At 43.6% G+C, this 25,620-nt stretch overlaps 1 protein-coding gene across 1 annotated transcript in view; it reads left to right on the top strand.

Moving 5' to 3' along the window:
* Nucleotides 1-18,312: 18,312 nt before the first annotated feature.
* LOC134601486 (uncharacterized) overlaps nt 18,313-25,620 on the top strand; it is a 46,129-nt gene continuing 38,821 nt past the window's right edge. The window contains exon 1 of the mRNA XM_063445986.1: nt 18,313-18,597. Coding sequence (XP_063302056.1) covers nt 18,534-18,597 — 64 coding nt within the window. The 5' untranslated portion in view covers nt 18,313-18,533. The remainder of the gene's footprint in view (nt 18,598-25,620) is intronic.

The raw sequence follows: 25,620 nt of genomic DNA, 5'->3' as shown, positions 1-25,620 counted from the left end.
TTTTCTGCAGACACTTTGCAGGTCTAAGGACGCCGGCTTGTGCATACTGCTCCTCCATGTCTCATTCGGCAAATTTTTGTCCCACCACTGCTAACGAGCATACCCACTTGCAAGGACCTAGCTCCGCTGGTCCTATGGAGAAAATATCTAAAGATAAACTGGGAAGGCCCATCAAGTTTCTGGGCAAATCCCAGATATGTAATAACTTTAATGTTGGAACATGTAATTACAGCGGTTGTCGTTTATTGCATATATGCTCAAAATGTTTCAGGGCACATGCTTAAATCATGTGTCCCAATAAAATGTATCCTAAACAATACCTAACGTCTATAAACATATCCCTACTTGCAACATTTCTGTCACAGCATCCATCTACACATTTAGTAGATTTCATAATCTCTGGTCTATCAGAAGGATTCCACACGGGTATCATACATATGCCTTCAGGAATCCTGGAATGTCCAAATCTACAATCCGCCCAACACAACCCTACAGCTGTTGACACACTCATAGCTAAAGAAGTCACAGAAGGTTTCTTATTGGGACCTTTTCAATCCCCTCCTTTCACTACATGGAGGACAAACCCTATCGGGGTTGTCACAGGGAAATCTTCTAACAAGCAGAGACTTATTATCGATTTATCGGCACCACACACCTCTACCACTCCTAGCCTTAACTCCCTAATACCATCGGAGGAATTCTCCCTACAATATTCCACTATAGATCACGCCATTACGGCTATCATACAGGCAGGAGTTGGTGCATGGCTCAGTAAGACCGACATAACTAATGCTTTCAAACTACTACCAATCCACCCCACACTGTGGCACCTACATGGCATCAAATGGGCAGGGAACTACTACTTTTTCTCACGCCTAACTTTTGGTTCTAAAAGTAGTCCAGCCATATTTGACATATTTGCCAAAACCCTATGCTGGTTACTACTCAATATTTCCAGATGCCCTACAGTCATACATTATCTGGACGATTTCCTACTGGTCGAGGAGAATTCTTCCCCTCCCAGTAGCCTCAAAGAAACCGTCAGCCTATTCAACCAGTTGGGGGTCCCAGTCTCCCCTACCAAGACCGAAGGCCCAGATACCATCATCACATTCCTGGGCATCATGCTAGACTCAGCCAACATGCAAGCTAGCCTGCCACGCACTAAGGTAGAAAACATCCTGACAAACATCAATCTCTACATACAACACGCACTTGTAACCGCCAAGAATTACAATCTTTACTGGGGTCACTCAATTTTGCCATGCGTATTATACCTCAAGGCCGTGCTTTCATTTCACGTCTCCTCAGCATGTTCCCACGGTTTCTACATGATGCACACAGATTATCTCTAGATACCCAAGCTACGGCAGACCTACTCATGTGGAAGAACTTTTTAACCACCTGGAATGGTAAAAGCATGTTCCTCCCTCAATTGTCTGACACCTCTCCTACTGTTTGGTCAGACGCGTCGTCTACCACAGGTTTTGCAGCAATATTTGGGAACGAATGCCTTTGGGGCAGCTGGCCTTCAGAGGTTCAGGACCTGGAGCGTTTTTCCTCGACCTCAGCTCTTTTTGAGATATATCCCATCGTGCGGCTGCCGTGGCATGGGGACATCTATGGACAGGTTCATCAGTAAGGTGTTACTCAGACAACCAAGCAACCTGTTACATTATTAACAAAGGTCGCTCCAAATCCCTTACTATCATGAGATTTCTGAGGAAACTCACTTGGTTGGCAGCATGTCATAATTTCTTCTTGCATTGTGTTCATATTCCAGGTATATGTAACGAGGCAGCTGATAATTTGTCTCGTTTTAAATTCCAGGCCTTTCATCAACTTCCCCCGTCAGCCGTGCTCTCAGCCACGGCCACTCCACTGTTCCATCAGCTAGTAATGGACTAGACGCTATCATGCAACATAGCAGAACGTTGTCCCAACTAGCTCTATCTACAAATACCCGGAAAACCTACGACAGAGCTTTCATTTTATTTAAAAGATTCCTTTTGGAACACAACATATTACAACCGTTCATCATGACATCTTTTTTAGGTTTTGCCTCTTTTTCCCACATCCAACTCAAACTTTCTTACAACACAATTAAACTATATCTAACAGGCATCCAACATCACATGCTAACGTTACAACCCAACAACTCAAGTTTTATGTCATCATACCAAATTAAGAACATCCTTAGGGGTATACAAAGATCCGAACCCCTGCATACAGCACAGAGGCTTCCTATAGATTTTCATATCTTTAAAGAATTATCACAACTACTAGATCTAAAACCCTTTTCCATCAGCACGACTCTAGTCATCAAAACAGCAATTTATGTGGCTTTTATGGGTTTTTGAGACCTAGAGAATTTACCGCCATCAATACAACACAATCCACTCACCTCCTGCTCCATTCGCACTTAACCAAACATATGGACCATTATATCCTGACACTACCTCATTCCAAAAACAATCAACATGCACCACCAGTAGAGGTTAAGTACTATCCAACTCACAACAGATGGTGCCCCGTCCAAATACTGGATTCTTATACAGAGCATAACAAGGCACCGCCATCACAACCACTTTTTGTTCTACGAGGTTCAGTACTCACTACTACCACCTTCATGACCCACGTCAGGTCATTACTAACACAGCTGGGACTCAAGCCAGCTAACTATTCAGGTCATTCCTTCCGCATAGGAGCGGCCTCCACAGCCTCCAGTGTAAACATACCGGTTCATGTTATCAAGACACTGGGGCGCTGGAAATCCTCCGCTTACACACGATACATTCCTAACCCTGTACAAGAAGTAAGAAATGCTTTTCAGAACATGTCTTGTTAAAAGTATGTATCTTGGTGGTTTGTATTAAATATTTAAATTTCTATTTTTGCCCTCTTTATTTACAGGCCTACCTCATCGTCGGTTCCGGCACACCACAACCGACTTGCTACTTTTATACCATCCTACACTTATTAAGGTCTTATTACTCTATACCATCATGAGCCCTTCACACAAATATATATATATATATATATATATATATATATATATATAAATATCTTGAAAAAGTCAGTGAGATGACTGAAAAGTCGACTGAACTGTTTGTATTATAGATTAATGAAAGAATCACTTCACACGGAAAGAAAGTCCAGTGTGTGCACTCTTTTTTAAAAAATATCTTTCGGCTGGAAATTTTTGCACCATGGCAAATTTAATCTGTGGAAGACTGTGAGTGCGATACGTTTTGGGTATATTACATATATGACCTGTGCATGCACCATTACAAGTAAAAAGGAAATGGGAATCCTGTGGCATGAGGTACATGTAGGCAAAGGCATAACTAGAAACCACAGGGGCCCTGGTGTGAAAATTGCCCTGGGCCCCCATTGGGGAGCCTGACAAGGGCCTGTAAAAGTGGTTCAGCAGAATCTGGAACCATGGAAACAGCAGACACCCATTCCCCCAGTAACCAGACAAAACATAGTTCTGGGAGTCAACTGGTTTATTTCAGGCCACACGTGGCTTTTATGCACAGACCCCTACATGAGGTCTCCAATACAATAATACAGGGAGTTAATTCCCAGGATCCTTTGTGCCTGAGAGATAAGTGCGTGAGAAAAACCTATAATTCAATTATCTCTCAGGTACAAAAAATCTATACAAAATGTACAATACCCCAAAAGTATCCCCACCATTAGTAGGAACCCCACAAAAGTATCCCTGGATAGTCCAGATCTGAGTGTACATATTCAAATATCACTCAGGTCAGTTCGGTGAAACTGGAATGCCACCGGGGTAAAGTTTTGTCCGGCTGGGCACAAGGCGCTAGCCAAAACAGTTCCAGGGAAATACGTGTCCCGGCCAGTATCTGTTCCGAGGTTCCTGTGCAAACACCATGCACTGGATTCTCTTAATTTCAGGGTACGAATGCTCCCCCTGTTCAGTAGTTCCCATATGTCATTCGCATAGTTGGTTGGGAAGTAGAATGAGCAGCGGTCTAATCTTTAATGGGGTTCGTGCAAGTGCCTAGCCGAAAAGAGTTCCAGGCACTAGACGACCAAGTGCCACTGCGCACGTATGGGAGACAAAATGGCCTCCACTCCTTTTTCGACTGTGTGTGTTCAGTTATATGAAATGGCAGCCACCCAGGAGAAGCATTCATTAATTACTTCCTTTGAGGTTTCGCAATTAAGTTGCTGGTGTGAACGTTCTATTTGAGTACAGGGGTAGTCCTCGTTCGGGAGACGAATGGATGGTGTTCGTATCCCCTAACTCCCAAACGGAAAAAGATAAAACATTTGAAATTGGGTAGAATAGTCAAGGCCTGGTCAAACTTCCCCTAATGATTGCTCGGGCTAGACATCACCGATCCAGGTACTTTTTGGACAGTTTGACTCTCATGATCAGCTTTACGGGGACCTCCACTGTTTGGGTATACTTTGTGAGGAAATGTTTTTGGGTCTGCTATTGTAAGGTGCACTGGTATCTGGTAATTATCTGGTTGAGTTATGTCCAAGACACCAAGGTGCCAGAGTGGCTAATGTATTGTGTGCTGTGATGACCTCCTGTTGGGAATTATTATTTTATTATTTATATAGCGCCAATTAGATTCCGTAGCACTGTACAATGGATAGATGCATATTAACTGGCCTGTTGCCGAATAAAGTTGTTCCTTTTGTTTGGCTGAAATTTGAGAACACTGCTATAATCAATCTAAATCTCCTGCATCAGGAAAACGGAATACTTGATGGAGATACTCAAGCTGAGTATAGAAACTCAGCCACACTTTTTGTCCCATATAAACTGTCTACCAGCGACAGAAAGACATCAGAGTATACAAAAGGCAGGAAATGTAGCTGCTAGTGGTGGTACTTTATCACAAAGAAATAAAGTACAGGTCAACCAGTAGTATAGTAGGATGCAGTTTGGGTTAGATACAGATGTTTTTACATGATACAGATGTTTCATTCTCAACAGTATGGCATTGTTCATGAAATTAAAATGAATCATGATTTTTCTGAAATGGAATGGGATTTTATTAGGAAAAAAACAAAACAGTCTGCATTATGTTTCTACAACCCTGTGGTAGCTTGACATGCCAAGAATGCAAGATTGGGGAACAACAAGGACAAATCTAGAAAATCTTGTTTGGGGGCTTGTAATACTAGTTTCTAAAAGCATGTTCTCAAATGTTATTCTAGCTATCTGTAAATGGCGTCAGTCTCCCATGGTCCTTTGCTATTACATTATAGTCAATTATATCTTGCATATGCTTAACTCTTTTTTCGCAGTCTTTGTTGTAGATTTGCTGTTTTTTTTTTCTTTTGTTTTCTGTTTTCTATTCCATCCTATCAGTCTTTTTTTTTTGTGTCCTTCCTTTCTTTTTCCTTCCTCATTTACTTTGCATCCCGACAAGGTGACCCTAACATGCAGAATGCAACCCTAAATAGAGAAAACGTATTACCGGACATTAGAATGGCCGGGTTTAACGTGGACAGTGAGAGAATAGTCAAGTAGTAGCCAAATTCTATCAAAACCAAACATCAGGATAACGATAAGGAATAGCCGAGTCAGGAAACCAGAAAACTGGATAAACGAAAAAAAACTAGCCGCGTAAGGATAGCAGAATAAATGCAAGCCAAGTCAGAAATACCATAGAACACTATCAGTACACTCAATAGCACTAGAGGGAACAACAAGTGAACCACAATAGGGCACTGAACCAAAGCAAAAGGCACTCTATTTATAGGGGAGCATCTTTTGCTTAAAACCAAACAGCCAAAACATAAGGGACGACTGGTGTCACTCTGACATACTGTGCCGACATGGGGAGGAGTCGGCACCTGGAGATCCCCCACACTGGCGCGTGGGATTAAGGTAAGGTATCATGACACTTTGTACTTTCGTATATATTTCGTATTTTTTTTACTCTTTGTTTTGTTTTATTTTTTATTGTGCCTTCCACTCTTCCCTTTTTATATATTTTGTTTACCTTTGTTCTTAACAAGGAAAGTAATCGAATTAATATAGGCAAAAGTGGAGCGAGCATTCAAGCTAAAGACACTTCAGGGTATTGATTACATGAAACATACGAGAATCATTAGGAAATCAAAGTGTGTAATACAAATAGAAAAAAAGGACTTTGGGATAAAGAGTAGGTGACTACATAAAAGCAAAATATTAAATAAAAGTAATAAATGTGGAGAAGATTCGGGTCTTAAAAGACTACAGTCTAATTGTAGGAGGACCAGCTGCAGATCTCAAAACACATATGGTGCCTCAGATAGTGTCCTCAGGCCATTATTCTATCTGCATGGGATAGATAAATTGGAAGTAGAACCCCAATCATTAATGGGCTCTCTGCATGTACAGGTAAGAGGTTTAAACCCCCTGTTCTTAAACACTGTTTAAATAATCTCCAAAACTGCAGATTTAGCTTCTTTAAATATAGGACATGTTTTGATGTTCTCATTCTTCAGTTGTATCTTCAGTTGAGAGATTAAATCATCCATAGGGTCAAGCTTTAGGTTTGTGTGATGAGAGAATGTCCCTTAAAGGAACACTCAGACCACTTCATCTCAATGTGACAAAGCCCATTTTAAGCCTGCTGCTAAAATTTAGGGATGTGCATGGGAAAAATATTCGGTTCGGTTCGACATTCCGAAATTCGGGACTTCGGCACTTCAGGACTTCGGTTCAGTTCGGCACTTCGGAACTTCGCCATTTGGAACTTCTGGACTTGGGGTAAGTGTAGGGTTAGGGTAGGGCTAGAGGTAGGTTTAGGTTAGGGGTAGGATTAGGTTAGTGTTAAAGGTAGGGTTAGGGTAGGGTTAGACGTAGAGTTAGGTCAGGGGTAGCGTTAGGGTAGGGTTAGGGTTGGTTTAGGAATAGGGTTAGAGGTAGGGTTAGAGGTAGGGTTAGGCTACCCAAACCCAAACCCTCTCCTGTTTTGCCACTTTTCAGAAATCCAAAGCACTTTGGCACTTCCGAAATTCGTAAACTTGGCACTTCGGCAATTCGGTTTGGTACGGCATTCTGAAATTTGCTTCCAAATGTCAGAATTTCTGAAAAAGATCCAAAAATTCCTTTCGAATGGTGTAACCACAAGACATCATACATCCTCAGATAGCTCGCAACCTCAGCCATGCTCAGCCTAACCCAAGCTACTACACTTTAAATTTTGACTGGGTCACAGCCATCATTCAATCCAGTCAGAGTTCCACACATACAGCTGGTTTGTCCCTTTCTTGGAAACTGGATTCCTGGATCTATTGGGAGAGGAGTCCTGGTTATCCCAGATACCTCCTCACCTCCCCAACATCCTCCACAAAGAGTGCTGTGACTGGTGGTCAAGGGACTGAGCAACACCAAATCAAAGATTCACCGGTTTGCAGTGCAGTTCTGATCCAGCCATAGTGACTTAAGGTATTCCAGATGAGTCCAGGTGATACAAGCAATCCCCTTATTTAACCCAGCTCCAGCTGGTGGGTAGAATAAGCCCAAGGAAGTTCCAATACCGCCTCTGCACAGTGACAATAATCCCCTGTGTAATTTCCAAGGTTCTAGGACAAAATTAATAGGACCTTTGGGGAGGAGGCTGGACTCACAACCCTTCCATGAGCCCATGGAACAGAGGCAGCCATTACATTTGATATTTTGCAGAAACGGTTAACCTGTTAACCATCTCTCAATATGAGAGCCACTAGAGGCACTTCATAAAATAGAAGAGTACAACTCTGCTATTTTAGTCACATGGTCTCAGAGATAGCATCTGACTGGTGCAGCCAACATTCAGTAATTTGTTATTATCTTGTAACAGTAACCATCTTCAAATATCACTGAGACTCTGAAACATGTATTTGTAGCGGTACTTACCCTCTCCAGGGGCCGGGCGAGGTCCTCTTTCCCCGCTGTGCGCGGTCCTGCAACTGCACAAGCCGCACGTGGCTCGTCCGATGGGGAGATCCGGAAGGCGTGCACTGACCACGAGACGCGGCCACGTGTCTCGTCTGGCACTGGGAGCGCGCATATCAGGAGCGCTTTTAAAGGGACAGTGGGAGCCGAAATACAAAAAGTTCTCCCATTGGCCCATGTCATTCCACATTCCCTATACATTTACATTTGGGGGCGTGGATATGACACCTTTCCCTTAGCTCCCTGCCCTATCGTGGTTTCTGATTCAGTTCCCTTTAGTGCTCGCCTACTGTAGTAGTGGTTTTTTCGTGCTTGACCTTGGCTTTGTACCTGACTCTGTTTTTCTCTTTATCCCTGCTTTGTCTTGTTCGTCGGCTTCCTGACTCCTGTGTATCAGTCCTTGGCTAGTTCTTGCTTTCGCTGTCTTTCTGTTCCAGTGGCGTCGCTAGGGGGGGCCAGAGGGGGCCATGGCCCCACCTACATCATGCTGTCCCCCTCTTGGGCCCCCCAAATGCCAGCAATTTGCTGGGCATGTGCTTACATTATGTTCCCTCGGGCTGATACAGTGTGTGACAGCCCGAGAGAATGCAGGGCAGAGCAGCTGGAACTGTGCTGGGTGTTTTCAGCACCTAGCAGCTTCCAAGGCCCAGGCCCCGCCCCCAAATGAAGCCCCGCCTCCCGCACATAAGCCCCACCCCTGTCGTTAAGCAGAAGCCCATGCTGCTGGCTGAACACCAGCAACAGGCTCCAGTGACAGGTAGGCTTAATGTGCTTGTGTGTGTGTGTGTGTCTGTGTCTGTCTGTCTGCTAGTGAGGAAGCTTGTGTGTGTGTGTTTGAACTCAGCAGTCTGTGTGTGTGTATGGACTCAGCAGTGTGTGCATGGACTCAGCCGTGTGTATGTGTGTGTGTGTATGGACTCAGCAGGCTGTGTGTGTATGGACTCGGCAGTTCGTGTGTGTGTATGGACTCGGCAGTTCGTGTGTGTGTATGGACTCGGCAGTCCATGTGTGTGTATGGACTCGGCAGTCCATGTGTGTGTATGGACTCGGCAGTCCGTGTGTGTGTGTATGGACTCGGCAGTCCGTGTGTGTGTATGGACTCGGCAGTCCGTGTGTGTGTATGGACTCGGCAGTCCGTGTGTGTGTATGGACTCGGCAGTCCGTGTGTGTGTATGGACTCGGTAGTCTGTGTGTGTGTATGTGTATGGACTCAGCAGTCTGTGTGTGTGTGTGTGTATGGACTCAGCAGTCTGTGCATGTGTGTGTGTGTGTGTGTGTGTGTGTATGGACTCAGCAGTCTGTGTGTGTGTGTGTGTGATGACTCAGCAGTGTGTGTGTGTGGACTCAGCAGTGTGTGTGTATGGACTCAGCAGTGTGTATGTGTGTATGGACTCAGCAGTCTGTGTGTGTGTGTGTGTATGGACTCGGCAGTGTGTGTGTGTGTGTGTATGGACTCGGCATGGGTGTGTGTGTGTATGGACTCAGCAGTCTGTATGTGTGTATGGACTCATCAGTCTGTGTGTCTGTGTGTTTGAGTGTGTGTATGGTCAGCAGTCTGTGTCTCTGTGTGTGTAAGGACTCAGCAGTCTGTGTGTGTGTGTATGGACTGTATCAAGGGAAATGTGTTTTTTAATAATCCTTGGTGGAAAATAATGAATTCTCCACCAGGGATTATAAAAAAAAAAAACACATTGTGTCGGGGCGGGGCTTAATATGCGTCAGGGGCGGGGTCAAACTGCGGTGAGGGCGGGGTTAAATGTGCCCCCCTGCTTTTGTCCCTGGCCCACCATGTGCCCCCCCTAAAAATGAATCCTAGAGACGCCACTGCTCTGTTCCCTTGACCTCAGCTCGTTGTTGACTCTGTCTTTTCCCTGTCTACGTCAAGTCCGGCCATTCTAAGGCCCGGTAAGACGTATCTTGTTATCTTGTCTCTCATTGGACTAAATCTTGCGTGTTGGGGTATACTACCGTGACATGGCTCTCTCAGTGAGCACCTCCGGTCAGTCTGGCCAGGTACAGGAAACAGAAGCTCCTGTACAGCGCTCTGCCACGCTACACTCAGTGGTGTATACACAATGACAGACACACAGACTCACTGATCTGACACACACTCATTCATTGACACACACACACACTGATTGACACTCATTGACAGACACACTGATAGTCACACACAGACTCTCACTGATTTGACAGACACTCATAAACACACAGTGACAGACTCACACATACACTGACACTCATACACTCACATGCAACACTCATACAATCACTCACAGACACACACACTCATTCAATCACTCACAGACACACACACTCACACACATACACTCACTCACACACACACTCACAGACAATCACTCACAGGCACACAGTCACTCACAGACACACAGCCAGTCACTCACAGACACACAGCCAGTCACTCACAGACTCACAGACAGTCACTCAGACACACATACACTCACACACAGACACACATACACTCACACACAGTCACTCGCAGACACACAGACAGTCACTCACAGACACACAGACACTCACAGACACACAGTCACTCACAGACACACAGTCACTCACAGACACACCGACACTCACATACACTCACTAGTTATTTTAATAAACATTTTTCACCCAGCCTCCCTACCTGGAGAGCTGGTGTGGATGATGAATCTTTCCCTGGGGTCCCATGGGGCTGCTGGGCGGCGTGCTGCAGTGGTGTGATCTGACGCAGCGAGGGAGCTCTAATCTCACCGCTCTGCTCCCACGCGGACTGTCTACTGATGCCGCACGCCGCGCCGGGGGACTGTCACACCACTGCCGCACGCCGCGCCGGGGGTCCAGAAGGTGGCCTGGCAGGAGGGAGAGCTTCCCTCCTGCCGGTCACTGAAATCTTGTGCCCCCGGAGCCGGTACGCCCTAAGGTGGCCACTTGTGCCGCCTTATGGACGCGCCGGCCCTGCTTATGCACCAACTTACAGATAAAGCACTTGAGTGGGCAAATCCTATTTGGGAGGCTAATGGACATATGGTACATGATTTCAATAGCTTCCTTACGGCTTTTCGTAGAACCTTTGACACAACTAAAAGGTCAAAGAATGCTGCCAGGGCGCTAATGAGAATTAAGCAAGGATCTAAGTCTGTCGCTGATTATGCTATCCAGTTCTGTACCCTTGCTTCACAGGTAGATTGGACCAACAATGGGCTAACTACTGCATTCATGGAAGGTCTATCTAAAATTATATTGGATGAGGTAGCGGCTAGGGATCTTCCTGTACCCTTAGAAGACCTTATCGACTATCTCATCGATATAGATAATAGGATTTGTGACAGGCTATATACCAAGACTAGGAATAGACGCTTTGTTACATTTAATACTCCTAGAGCTGAAACTCCTGAGGGTTCCAAAGGATCAGAGGAGGAACCCATGCAGTTAGGGGTTGCAAAACTCACTGATGCTGAGAAACGGTATAGGAAAAACGGTAGGAAGGGCCATATGCGACAAGAATGTCCCGTGCGTCCGGAAAACTATCGGGACAGGCCTTGGGTGTGACATCAGAGTCCCCACATTTGCCTCTTAAGAGATTGCTTCTCCCTGTTTCCCTGCATCTTGAGAAAAACAGCATAGCAGGGAATATACTAGCCCTGGTTGATTCCGGTGTGGCCGAGAACTTTATAGATTTCGGCTTTGTTAGAGAAAACAACATACCCACTAGAGAGAAGAAGACACCCTTGGCTGTTGAGGCCATAGATGGTAGACCATTATGCTCCCCAGTTATAACACATGAAACTGAACCATTGAACCAGGGTTGTTACACTCAGAAACCATTCGGTTTCAGATCATTACTTCTCCTTCCTCTCACCTCGTGTTAGGGTACCCATGGTTGCGTTCTCATAATCCTACTATTGACTGGGAGTCAGGACAAATAGTATCTTGGAGTGATGCTTGCCAAGAGTCTTGTGTTAAAATCACCCCTTTGAATTCTATTACCGTTCCTTCTATTCCTCCTGTGTCTACTGTTATACCACCTCAGTACATGTCTCTTAAGTCTGTTTTCGATAAAAGGGAGGCTGAAAAGTTGCCACCTCACAGACCCTATGACTGTGCTATTAATCTGCTACCTGGCGCTCTGCCTTCCAAAGGGAGAGTGTATCCTTTGTCTCCTCAAGAAAATCTTGTTATGGAGGAATATATCAAAGAATCTTTACAAAAGGTATTTGTAAGGAGATCCTCTTTTCCGGCAGGTGCTGGTTTCTTCTTTGTATCAAAGAAGGAAGGCAATTTAAGACCTTGTATCGACTATAGGAGCCTAAATAAAATCACCATAAAAAATGCGTACCCTATACCTTTAATCACGGAATTATTTGACAGGCTTAAACAAGCTACTGTGTTTACTAAACTGGACCTTAGGGGTGCATACGATCTCATACGTATCAAAAAGGACCATGAATGGAAGACCGCATTCAATACTAGGAGTTGTCATTACGAATACACAGTAATGCCCTTTGGTGTTTGTAACACCCCAGCAGTGTTTCAAGAGTTTATTAATGATGTCTTACGAGAGTACATACACACATTTGTAATCGTGTACTTGGACGACATATTAATATATTCACCCGATTTGCATACTCATCACATGCATGTTAAATTAGTTTTGAAAACCCTTCTTGTTAATGGTCTATATTGTAAACTCTAAAAATGTTTGTTTGATGAATCCGAAGTCCAATTCTTGGGTTATATAATCTCTGCTAAAGGTTTTAGTATGGATCCCAAGAAACTTTCTGCTATCATGGAATAGCCTCTACTTCAGGGTTTGAAAGCCATGCAGCGTTTTCTTGTTTTTTCGAACTATTATAGGCGCTTTATTAAAGGTTTTTCTTCCATTGTAGCGCCAATACTCATGTCTGGACCCCGGAAGCGCTTGAGGCTTTTGAATTTCTTAAGAAATGCGCTTCTGCTCCTATTTTACAGCATCCTGTCCCTTCTTTGCCTTTTATTCTTGAAGTTGATGCTTCAGATATTGGGGTGGGTGCTATATTGTCTCAAAGAGAATCTCCAGAGAAGCCTTTACATCGTTGTGGTTTCTATTCCAAGCAGATGTCCAAAGCCGAAAAGAATTATGACATAGACAATCGGGAACTCCTTGCCATTATTTTAGCACTTAAGGAATGGAGACATCTTTTGGAGGGCACTAAGGATCCTATCCTCATACTTACCGATCATAAAAACCTTTCCTACCTTAGTGCAGCCAAGATTGTCTTCTAGGCAGGCCAGGTGGTCTCTGTTTTTATCTTGCTTCTATTATATAATCACATACAGACCGGGTGATCGTAACACTAAAGCTGACGCTCTGTCCAGACAGTTCGAAACAACTGACAAATAGGAGCTTGATGATACCCCTTTCATTCCCCCGGACAGAATAATCACTACTACTGTTCTCTCTATTTCTTCGTCCATCTTGCAAGTCATACAGGCTAAACAAAACAAGGCACCTAGAGAAAAACCTGCTGATAAATTGTTTGTCGATGTTCATGACACCAGAACCGCTGGACACCCTGGTATCGCTAAAACCTTAACAGCAGTTTCTAGATATTTCTGGTGGACCTCCTTGTGCAAGGACGTCACCGATTACGTATGGGCATGTGTCGCTTGTGCCAGTAGGAAATATTCGCATAGAGTTCCTTGTGGATTGCTGCACCCATTACCCATACCCGAGAGGCCTTGGTCTAATCTGTCCATGGATTTTATTGTTAAGTTGCTCCCTTTGAATGGTAAAACAGTCATCCTGATGATCGTGGATAGATTTTCTAAGATGGCTCATTTTGTCTCTCTTGTCAAATTGCCCTCATCCAAGGAACTCGCCTCTATCTTTGCCAGGGAGGTGTTTAAGTTACACGGTATACCAGAGTCTATAGTATCCGATAGGGGTAGCCAGTTTATTTCTAGGTTCTGGAAAGCCTTTTGTTCAGAGATGGGTATTTTTCTCTCGTTTTCCTCAGCTTACCCCCCCCCCCCAGTCCAATGGAGCTGCTGAACGTGCCAACCAATCCCTAGAGCAGTATCTTCGTTGTTTCGTATCCCACCATCAGAACAATTGGGCTGACCTGCTTCCTTGGGCTGAGTTTGCTCGTAATAAAGTTACTCATGAATCTTCCGGTAATAGCCCCTTTCTACGTTGTTTATGGCCAGCATCCTGTGGTTCTTCCATCTGCATTCTCCTTGCAGGGCATGCCAGTTCTGGATAAGCATTTGGCCAGTTTAGGTACTACCTGGGAGCAGGTTCAGCGTTCTTTGGTAGATTCTGCTGCTCGTGAAAAGGTTCAGGCTGACAAGCATGGCAGAGCGGCTCCATCCTATGTTTGTGTGGGATACAGGGGCGTATTAGCCGCGAGGCAAACAAGGCATTTGCCTTGGGCGGCATTTTCCAGGGGGCGGCAAAAAACGCCGCCCCCAAATGCCCAAGGCAAATGTCTTGTTAGCCTTGCGGCTAACAGACATGCTGGGCTGGTTGCTGGTTGCTGGGCGGCCGGTGAGGGAGCTCTTCCCCTGAGCTCTCTGCTCAGCTCCCTCGCGCGCCGCCCGCAGAGTGAGACTGGGAGCCGGAATATGATGTCATATTCTGGCTCCGCCTCCCAGCCTCACTCTGCGGGCGGCGCGCGAGGGAGCTGAGCAGAGAGCTCAGGGGAAGAGCTCCCTCGCCGGCCGCCCAGCCTGCCCGCCAGTGCCGTCCTGCAGCCACTGGACCACCAGGGAATGGGAGAACCCCCCCACCCCCTGCATTCCCAAAGGTAGGGAGGCGGGGGGGGGGGAGTAAATAAAAAAAAAAAAATGTGTTAATGTGAGTGTGTGTGTCTCTGACTGTGTGTGTCTGATAGTGTGTGTGTGTGTGTGTGTGTGTCTGTTAGTGTGTGTGTGTGTGTGTGTGTGTGTGTCTGTTAGTGTGTGTGTCTGACTGTGTGTCCGACAGTGTGTGTCTGTTAGTGTGTGTCCCCGACTGTGTGTGTTTGTTAGTGTGTGTCTCACTGTGTGTCTGTTAGTGTGTGTGTGTGTGTGTCCGACTGTGTGTGTTTGTTAGTGTGTGTGTCAGACTGTGTGTGTTTGTTAGTGTGTGTGTCTGTTAGTGTGTGTGTGTCCGACTGTGTGTGTTTGTTAGTGTGTGTGTCTGTTAGTGTGTGTGTGTCCGACTGTGTGTGTTTGTTAGTGTGTGTGTTTGTTAGTGTGTGTGTTTGTTAGTGTGTGTGTCTGACTGTGTGTGTTTGTTAGTGTGTGTGTCTGTTAGTGTGTGTGTGTGTCCGACTGTGTGTGTTTGTTAGTGTGTGTGTGTCCGACTGTGTGTGTTTGTTAGTGTGTGTGTCCGACTGTGTGTGTTTGTTAGTGTGTGTGTCTCACTGTGTGTGTCTGTTAGTGTGTGTGTGTCCGACTTTGTGTGTTTGTTAGTGTGTGTGTCCGACTGTGTGTGTTTGTTAGTGTGTGTGTGTGTCCGACTGTGTGTGTCTGACTGTGTGTGTGTTAGCTAGTGTATGCGTATCTCTCAGTGAATGTGTGTGTATTTAGAAGGCGGGGCAGGGGGGAAGGGTTGGGTGGGGGTGGCGCGCGCGCGCGGGGGGAGGGGGGGTGTCTGAGTTTTGTCCTGCCTAGGGCAGCACAAAACCAAGATACACCACTGGTGGGATAGGGTTTGGCTTTCTACTCATAACATCTGCCTTCGTGTGCCTTCTATGAAGCTGGTTCCCCGTTTTATCGGTCCTTTTCGTTTCTTGCATAAAGTTAATCCTGTTTCTTATGCCTTGGATCTTCCCAGTAACCTGCGTATTCCTAACGTCTTTCACACCTCCTTGTTGAAGCCGCTCCTGTGTAACCGTTATACCTGATATGTTCCTCCTCCTGTTTCTGTAGAGGGTCATGAGGAATTTGAGGTGGTTGCTGTGCTTGACTCTCTTTTCTCCGGGGTCGCCACCAGTACCTGGTGCATTGGAAGGGATATGGGCCAGAGGAACGCAGTTGGATTTCCGCTGACACTGTTCACACACGCTCGTCCGACAGGGAGATCCAGAAGGCGTGCACTGACGGCGAGACGCGGCCACGTGTCTCGTATGGCACTGGGAGCGTGCCGCGCATATCGGGCGCGCTTTTAAAGGGACAGTAGGAGCCGAAATACAAAAAGGTCTCCCATTGGCCCATGTCATTCCACATACACTCACGTTTTGGGGCGTGGATATGACAGGGGCCAATCAAATTAAACAAATAGGTATTTATACTCACCTTTCCCTTAGCTTCAGTTCCCTTTAGTGCTTGCTTCGTGTAGTAGTGTTTTTTTCGTGCTTGACCTTGGCTTTGTACCTGACTCCGTTTTTCTCTTTATCCCTGCTTTGTCTTGTTTGCCGGTTTCCTGACTCCTTTGTACCAGTCTTTGGCTAGTTCTTGTTTTCGCTGTCTCTCTGTTCCCTTGACCTTGGCTCGTTCTTGACTCTGTCTTTTCCCTGTCTACGTCGAGTCCGGCCATTCTAAGGCCCGGTAAGACGTATCTTGTTATTTTGTCTCTCGTTGGACTAAATCTTGCGTGTTGGGGTATATTACCGTGACAGTATTTTAGTTAAAGGGAAACTCCAGTGCCAGGAAAATGATCATTCCCAATCCCCTCCCACCCCCCAATCCCCAGTTGCTGAAGGGTTGAAAACCCCTTCAGTCACTTACATCAGGCAGCGACATGTCCCACGTCGCTGCCTGCTCCTCCCCCGCCGCTCCACCTTCTTCCTCTGTCGGCCGGTGGGCGAGACTGATCCTGCCCACTGGCCGAGGAGACCTAATGCGCATGCGCGGTAATGCCGCGCATGCGCATTAGCGCACCCCATAGGAAAGCATTGAAAATGAATTTCAATGCTTCCCTATGGGGAATAGAGCAACGCTGGAGGTCCTCACACAGCGTGAGGACGTCCAGCGATGCTCTAGCACAGATAATCTGTGCTAGGGACTAGGAAGTTCCCTCTAGTGGCTGTCTAGTAGACAGCCACTAGGTGAGGACTTAACCCTGCAAGGTAATTATTGCAGTTTGTAAAAAACTGCAATAATTACACTTGCAGGGTTAAGGGTAGTGGGAGTTGGCACCCAGACCACTCCAATGAGCAGAAGTGGTCTGGGTGCCTGGAGTGTCCCTTTAAACTTTTATTCAGCCTCAAGTACATACCTGTTTCACTAGCTGATCCCTCAATAAGAACTCAAAATGTTTTCAGACTTTCACACAGAGAACTAGACATTTCAGAGGGCTTGTCCTGCTGTTCTTAAAGGGACACTGTAGTCACTAAATGTTTCATCTCTTTCAATTGGTTTTAATGCCTGGAGTGCCCTGGCACCATCCCTGCATTCAGTGTTAAACCATTTTAGAGCAGTTTAACACTAAATAAGGGTCCTTGGCCACCCACAACATTAAATACAGTTTAACACTAAATTAAATTATGGCACCTGGGGACTCTATACACTATAACCAGTTCTATTAGATGTAGTAGGTACAGTGCCTACAGTGTCCTTTAAAGCTGTAGTCATCTCGACAATTCATCTATTTGTACATGTAGTATAGGTTTCCCTTCGTTTAATCCCTGGATCTGATAAATTCCGGTCTATCCCTCTATCCGAGTTTTCAATATATATATCTTTCCATTATACTGAACTGTATCTCCTCTTTCATTCTCTCTTATAGGATATAACAGAGATCTCTTCTCCCTGCTCCATGATGGGTCCCCCTGGTAGTCACAGCTGCCACAGAGGTCCGACAAGATTCCCCTGCTCCCTGCCACTAGACAACCTAGCTTAGAGTGGCAATGCCCTTTGGTACTCGGATATGACATGTCCTGAAGGACTGGTTGGGGCACTAGCAGATGTAACTGGCAGGGGTAAACCAAACGTTGTAAATCACATGCGTTGTATTGGCTAATATGGCTACACTGTGCATAATAGTCAAAACCTATTTTTGCCCAACGTAAAAATTTTGGTTGGGGATCTCAAGAGACAGGCTGTGAAATGCACAATTGAGAGATGTGGGCAGTAAATGGGGATTTTCCCACTGGGGATTGCAGTAATTGGGAAACTTTATAGCCTATTTATCTTGCAGTCCATACATGCAGTCGTGCAGTCCAAACGAAGGGGTTTTTCACTTCTTGTCATCTGTAATTCAGATCCCAGCCCCTCCTACTTCCTTACTGTGTTGGCAATGCATGTTAATCCAAGTGAGTCATATGCTTGGAAACTCCAATCAAAAGTGAAACTAATATCTAACAATTACTAAGCAGAGTCGGGAGCTGTACAAACTCAGACTTAGAACAGATACATAGAGAGAGGATACAGACAGTGGGGGGAGAAATTCACTACCAGGTAATCTGTACACCTGGGGACAAAAGAGACAGGAAAAAAAACACAGATACACTGTATACAGTCACAGATACACTGTATACAGTCACAGATACACGGTATACCCAGGAAAAGGAGACAACAACAGATACCACATACAAGGAAATACAAGGAAATAACTACAGACAGTGCAAATGTAATATGTCTACTGAAGAAGGAGTGTACACATGTACACAATTTTAACAAAAGGATACTAAAGCAAGCTACGATTGCTATGGGGATATTGTTACAAGGACTTCTGTTCGTGGTTCTTTTAATCGTGTTATCATCTACCCCAGGTAAGTTATTTTTTGATTGACAGTGATTGATGGGAAGCTAAGATGGAGACCCCAAGCTAGTGATTAACGAGGAGGGGGATTTCTATATTTGATTTGATTTTTGTTAAATATAGGGATAAGTAAACATTGTATAAATGAAATCAGCAGCAGTTCCCATTTAAGAGCCCACATTGTAGATCTAAAATATGGTCAGCGATTAATCTGGTACACTCCTACTACTACACCAATCTTCCCGGTATTACAGAGGCTGTCTCTATATGAATATAGCCTTTAATGGAAATTGGCACTTAAATGGTTAATTTCACATAATAACAGTCCACTTAACCTTTAAACATATCATAACAGATTTTCCATTTAGAATATTAAGTCTAAGTTACGATAGAATAAAAGAGTTCTCATACCAGGAAGTGCTGACGCACTCTTCATATTATTAACCCTTTCATAGATTGTTGTGAATATTCTGTGTGTAATATTGTCACTATGTTTACACATTGCTTGGATCTCTATACATACCCACGTTATTAATAATTCCAGTACTTCGTAAAAAAAAGGCAAAAAAGATTATTATTGTTTTAACCCCTTAAGGACACATGACATGTGTGACATGTCATGATTCCCTTTTATTCCAGCAGTTTGGTCCTTAAGGGGTTAAATGGTCAGTTTTACTCCTGGTTTTCAGAACCTGTTACCCCTAAAATATGTGTATCCTAAATTCACTTTCTATATGTTTAATCTACATATGGCAATGTGTTTTCCTCTCCACATTCGATATGGTGTCTACAAAATGAATGCGTGCCCTCCTCCGTCCCCAAGTTATACGCACAACACCCCAAAATTCTCGACGTGACTGTGAATTCTGCCAGTTGTATAGCTTACAGTACAGAACGTCAATAACAAAAATATATATATATATATATATATATATATATATATATATATATATATATATATGATTGGATCTATATATGTGAGATCAGTTTGGCTAGCGCAACGTACAGGTTATAGTATATAGTAACACCAAGCCTTATGTATCATGACAGGTGCAGGTTTCATAAATATTGGCTAGATCTCAGCTCACGGACCAGGCTCTCTCTTCCTTTTGTATAGGTCTGTGTGTATTCTACTGCTTTTTTGTTTTGGTTTTTCCCCCCCAATTGTACAGCGCTGCGGAATATGTTGGCGCATAATAAATGCTGATAATAATAATAATAACACTAATATTATTGTGCAGGTTGTGAGCCCAATATTTGCGTTTGTGCACCCAGGCAGTTTTAAACCATTTCTTACTGTGATGCTATGAATGTTTAATGCCATTGATTACGTTTTTGATCAGGCCAAAAATGTCGAGCTAGTAAACTTCTCATGTTAGCTACTTTTTCCAACTCGGCTACTTTGGCCTAAAAATAGAAATTCATTTGTTATTTTCCAAAAATGTATAGTTTGATGAATAACCCCGAACAATTGTTATGAACAGTATCTTGCTAGAGAGGGTTCTGAAAACTGTCTTGCACCAGGGTTATCTCTACATCATTTCAGCCACCACACTGACTAGCTTATTTCGACACAGGCATCTTAAACATTAGTTCCTCTTCCCCCCTGACATGCTGTCATTGACCTTCCTTCCTCATAGATTTTAAGCTGCATTGGGAAAATCCTTTATTGTCATGTCTCTGTTAAAGGAACACTATTGTGTTAGAATTACAGAACTATATTGCTTACACAGTCTCTTCCTCACCGCGGCAATCAAAGGGCTCAATAAACCTTTTTTAACTAAGCTTATTCCAGTATCGTGGTCCCTTGGGGCTGGCTCCCTGTCTGCCTCTTCCAACGTCAACGCGGGGGGAAGGGGGAGACTGAACGTTACATAGTTACATAGTTACATAGCTGAAAAGAGACTCACATCCATCAAGTTCAGCCTTCCTCACATATGTTTTTTGCTGTTGATCCAAAAGAAGGCAAAAAAAACCCAGTTTGAAGCACTTCCAATTTTGCAACCAGCTAGGAAAAAAATTCCTTCTTGACCCCAGAATGGCAGTCAGATTTATCCTTGGATCAAGCAGTTATTACCCTACATTGAAAGATTATATCCTTGAATATTCTGTTTTTGCAAGTATGCATCTAGTAGCTGTTTGAACATCTGTATGGACTCTGATAAAAACCACTTATTTAGGCAGAGAATTCCACATCCTTATTGTTCTTACTGTAAAAAAAACTTTCCTTTGCCTTAGACGAAATCTTCTTTCTTCTAGTCTAAACGCATGACCTCGTGTCCTATGTAAAGTCCGGTTTGTGAATAGATTTCCACACAATGGTTTGTATTGGCCTCGAATATATTTGTAACAAGAGGGTAATGTTGTATACCTCTTGTATACAACAAACGTGCATGCGTGGCCAGTGCTGCACGAGCGTTAGGCCTTTTCAGCTCAAAAAAAAGCATTGATTCACTTGGATTTAGATGCTGGACATACTCACGCTTTAAGGGGACAGGGGAATTGCACCCAGATCACTTAAATAACATCATGCTCCTCAACTGTCCAACTTTCAGAGAGGCATTTATGATTTTGAGATGCCGTCCCGCTTTAGTTCCCTGTTGTCCAGGAAGTGATGAGCTCATCATTAGACACACTCATGCTGTGCAACGAGCACTAGAACCATGATGGGAGCGCTTCAGAAGTTCTCCCTGCATGGTCCTGCTTGTCATGTGGCAGGCTTGCCCCTTTTTTGGGTTGGGCCGCCCACTTTTTGGACGAAACCGCCATCACCAGAGCAAACCTGCCCATGGTGGGCGTCACTAGTGACATCTCACATCGCTGGTGATGCCCACACAAATATTTCGCCCACCTATTTCTATCTACAGACTTGACATGTTGGGAGTTAAGATGAGGTGATCAGGGTGCCTACAGTGTCCATTTATTTATTTTGTATATCAATTACTTGTTGTCAATTATCCTCATTTTATGATAGCAAAGCAGTGTGGAATTTGATGGCACTATATAAATAACAATAATAATAACAATAATAATATTTGCAGCAAGGAGAGACAGACAATGACAGTGAGTTTAGAAAAAGTATGATCCCAATGATCTGGATATTTTTTCCTTTTCTCAACCCTATAATTTGAACCTACATATAAATTTTCTTCCAATTGACAACCATTTATTTATCTTTAGTATCTAACCAAGTTAATTTCCCTCTAGGGGCTCCATACTCCTGAGTACCTTAATTGTTACTTTGTTTCTGTATACGTCAGTCCCTTACAAGGTGGAATCTCTTGTCACAATATCTAAGTAGACTTGGCTAATGTTTTATCTAATCCATAATAAGTGGAAACCGTGTCTATTCATTCCAGCAGTTGAGATAAAATCCCTATGAGGATATATATATGATTAAATTAGGGGTGAGGAGGCCGATTTTCTTTTTCACTTTTATTTTTACACTGGGTAATTTAGCATTTACACTCATTAAGAGGAAGCAAAAAAAAAACACATTTTGGACTCTCCATTCAGATACTCTTTAATGCGATCAAAACTTTTCATAAATACCTTGGGTTAAGCCCTGATTTTTGGGACAAGTCTCTATGACCCCTCTCCTCCCTCCTTTTTTCTATTTATGAGCTTGGCCCAAAGCAGCAGCAGTCTTGGCAAGCTTGGGATAACTCTAGTTTGGCATGGGGGGAATGGGTGTAAAGGGCTGTAAAAAGAGACAAATTAACATATAAAATTACTGCATGCATTGAGTCTTTTTCATAATAGGGTTATTTAATCAACTGAGAAGTGTTGGGGATTGAAAATTAAACGGACACTCCAGTTTCCTAAAAGCTAGCTAGTTGAAGTGCTTTATTTGGGAAAAGTTTGTTCTTTTTTTTATTCCCCCTTTGTACAAAAAGTAGAAATTGGCACTTTTATAAATTAAAGGGAAACTCCAGTGCCAGGAAAACGATCCGTTTTCCTGGCACTGCAGGTTCCCTCTCCCTCCCACCCCCCAATCCCCGGTTACTGAAGGGGTGAAAACCCCTTCAGTCACTTACCTGAGGCAGCGGTGATGTCCCTCGCGCTGTCTCCGCCTCCGCAACGCTCCTCCTATCCAGCCGAGGGGCCCTAATGCCGCGCATGCGCATTACGTCTCCCCATAGGAAAGCATTGAAAAATCATTTCAATGCTTTCCTATGGGGTTTTGAGCGACGCTGGAGGTCCTCACACAGCGTGAGGATGTCCAGCGACGCTCTAGCACAGGTTTCCTGTGCTAAAAAACCAGGAAGTTCCCTCTAGTGGCTGTCTAATAGACAGCCACTAGAGGTGGAGTTAACCCTGCAAGGTAATTATTGCAGTTTATAAAAAACTGCAATAATTACACTTGCAGGGTTAAGAGTAGTGGGAGTTGGCACCCAGACCACTCCAATGAGCAGAAGTTGTCTGGGTGCCTGGAGTGTCCTTTTAACCTTGATACACCCAACTGGCTATCAATCAGACAACCGATCCGGTTACATCCTGTTGTTTTTTTTTAGCACAGTGGAGCTAAACTCAAGAAGCAGGCACCTGCCTTGCAAAGACTTCTCATTGAGCTGCATTGGAAAGACTGTGATTGGACAGACACAGAAAGTCTGGGCGGGGTTAGAAGGGGAGGGCGTACAAAGGCTGCAAGAGATCTACAGCTCTTACAACTGGTTTTTAGATGTTTTTATTGGAGGTATATATATATATATATAAATTCAGTGATTTTGATTGATTTTTGTGTTTGAGCACAGAGTGTTCCTTTAAACGCAAAGTATCTGAACTAGAAGCATACCTGACATGGGGAATTTTGGGATTTTTATCAGTTCAGCCATTTTGGCCTTAGATCTGAAATTCACTTACCATTACTGACAATCCTCACTTTAGTGAATATCCCAGTCTTAGCACACCTGTATTAACCAAACACTGCTAAATATTTGTTTAATAAAGCATGCCCGTAATAACTGCAAAATGTTAAATATTTGTTTTAAATTTCAGCAATGTGCTGAATGTAAATTATTAACTTTTTATCATTTATATAAGTTTTAAATATATAACCTTTAAAAAATATAGTATTGTTCAAGCTTTGCAGAATCTACTGGAAAATTAGACATTTCAATGTAAATTTCTTGTTCAAGTTACTTTCTAAGCGTCAGAACGCGATTCAGGTGTCTAGATCCTTCCCTGCAAGCTCAGCAAACACTGTATTTTCTGAGAAATGCAGTGTTTACATTGGTTCCTATGATCCACCTCTAGCGTTGTCACACAGCCTGCCACTAGAGGCCCTTCCTGGTGCAGTCCAGCAATCTTTGCAAGACCAACGTTTGGTGACTTTACGTGTTGCATGAAAATGCTAAACTTTCCCTATTGTGATGCACCAAGCGAATTGGCACAGAGAGCGAATTGGCACGGAGAGTGGCAGTCAGGGCAATACCAGGGGGCTAAAGTTAATTAAATATAATTACTTTTCTATTTCTAAATCTAAATAATTAGGAACCCATTCTAGAGTTAGAAGTATATGTTTGTACTACTAACATGAGAATGTTCCGTTAATCTACATTCTAATTAATTTTATTAATGTATAGTAAAATCTACTTCGGTCAAACAGGGTTGTTCACTAAACTGAGCATTGCTGGGAATTTACTGTGAACCAAAATGGAATTTTAAAGTCTAGAACAAAATAGCCAAATTATACAAAATTAGCTGACCGAGAGAATTTTTTCAGTTTAGCTATATTGTCCTAAAATGTGAAATTAATTTCTTGACAATTCACACTTTGATATTCATTTAAAGGGACCTGCCAGGCACCATAAAAACTTCATCAAAATGAAGTTACCATGACAGGAGGTCCCTGATGTTGGCTTACCTTTAGGAGTTAAACCGTTCACGAATGGTTTAATCCCAAAGTCTCCTCCCAAAACCAGAGTGCTGCGCCCACTTCCCCCACCCCCATTCATTGAAATATGAAGCCTAGGACTGTCGCAGACAGGGGTGCTGCTAATTTAGTTTAGGCTGGTCAGCTGATGCACTCAGTCAATCAGTGGCTCCCCTTTCATAAAATGGCTGGAGAAACATATTTCTCTGAAGTCGTTCTGGCAGTCCTAGGCTTCCATTTTCAAGCTTTTAACCCCTTAAGGACACATGACGTGTGTGACACGTCATGATTCCCTTTTATTCCAGAAGTTTGGTCCTTAAGGGGTTAAGCAAGCGCAGGTTGGAGGGGTCAAAGCAGTTAGCCCTGGAGAGGAGACTTTGGGGTCATGACTTTGGCATTTATGAACCCTTAAAAGTAAGCCAATACCAAGAACTTACTTGCACCATAACAACTTCATGTTGATGAAGTTGTTATGGTGCCTTTAGTGTTCCTTTAAGAACACTTGAAAAACCCTGAATTATTAGGACATCAGGCCCCAATATATCTGCGTTGGTATTAGCTACATTTATTTCTATCTATAGTGAGTTATTTTCTTCCGTCAGACGGCTATATAAAGGTTCACATTGTCTTAACTGTGTGCACTTACGCATAAAAAAAACAAAAACAAATAAAATGAAGGAATGTCAGTGTTTCGGTCCCTTTTATTAATGCTGATCTTCTAGAACTCTATAGGAATACCTGCCAGTAACGTGTTTAAACTCTAATAAACGCCTGCAGTTTGTTTGTTTTTAATACAGTAAAATATTCTGATCTTGCCTAAACAACTTGCTTAATTAGATAAATAATAATTAAAAGACAAAAAAAAATCCCAGCAATGCCCCACCTCTTAACCACGTCTCCAGTCGCTCCCTATAAAACCTGCCTGGTCACTTCCAATGTTGGGTTCACATTATCTGTGAATACTTTTCGAGTGCTAAATACGGAGGTTTGACTGCATCATTTATTTAACTACACACAGCCGAAGGGCAAAGCCCGCCTCCGAGATCAAATAGCTAAAAATAAAAGTAGCAGACTGTAGTTTTTTTTCTAATATACTCAATGCTTAGCGCATGCTAGACTTGGGATCAGCACACTCAGGCAGTTCGGTTATGACAGATT

The sequence above is a fragment of the Pelobates fuscus genome, chromosome 3 (genome assembly GCF_036172605.1).
Source record: "Pelobates fuscus isolate aPelFus1 chromosome 3, aPelFus1.pri, whole genome shotgun sequence".
In the NCBI taxonomy this organism is placed as follows: Eukaryota; Metazoa; Chordata; class Amphibia; order Anura; family Pelobatidae; genus Pelobates; species Pelobates fuscus.
Note: the sequence above shows the minus strand (reverse complement) of the source record. Positions and strands in the feature narration are given on the sequence as shown.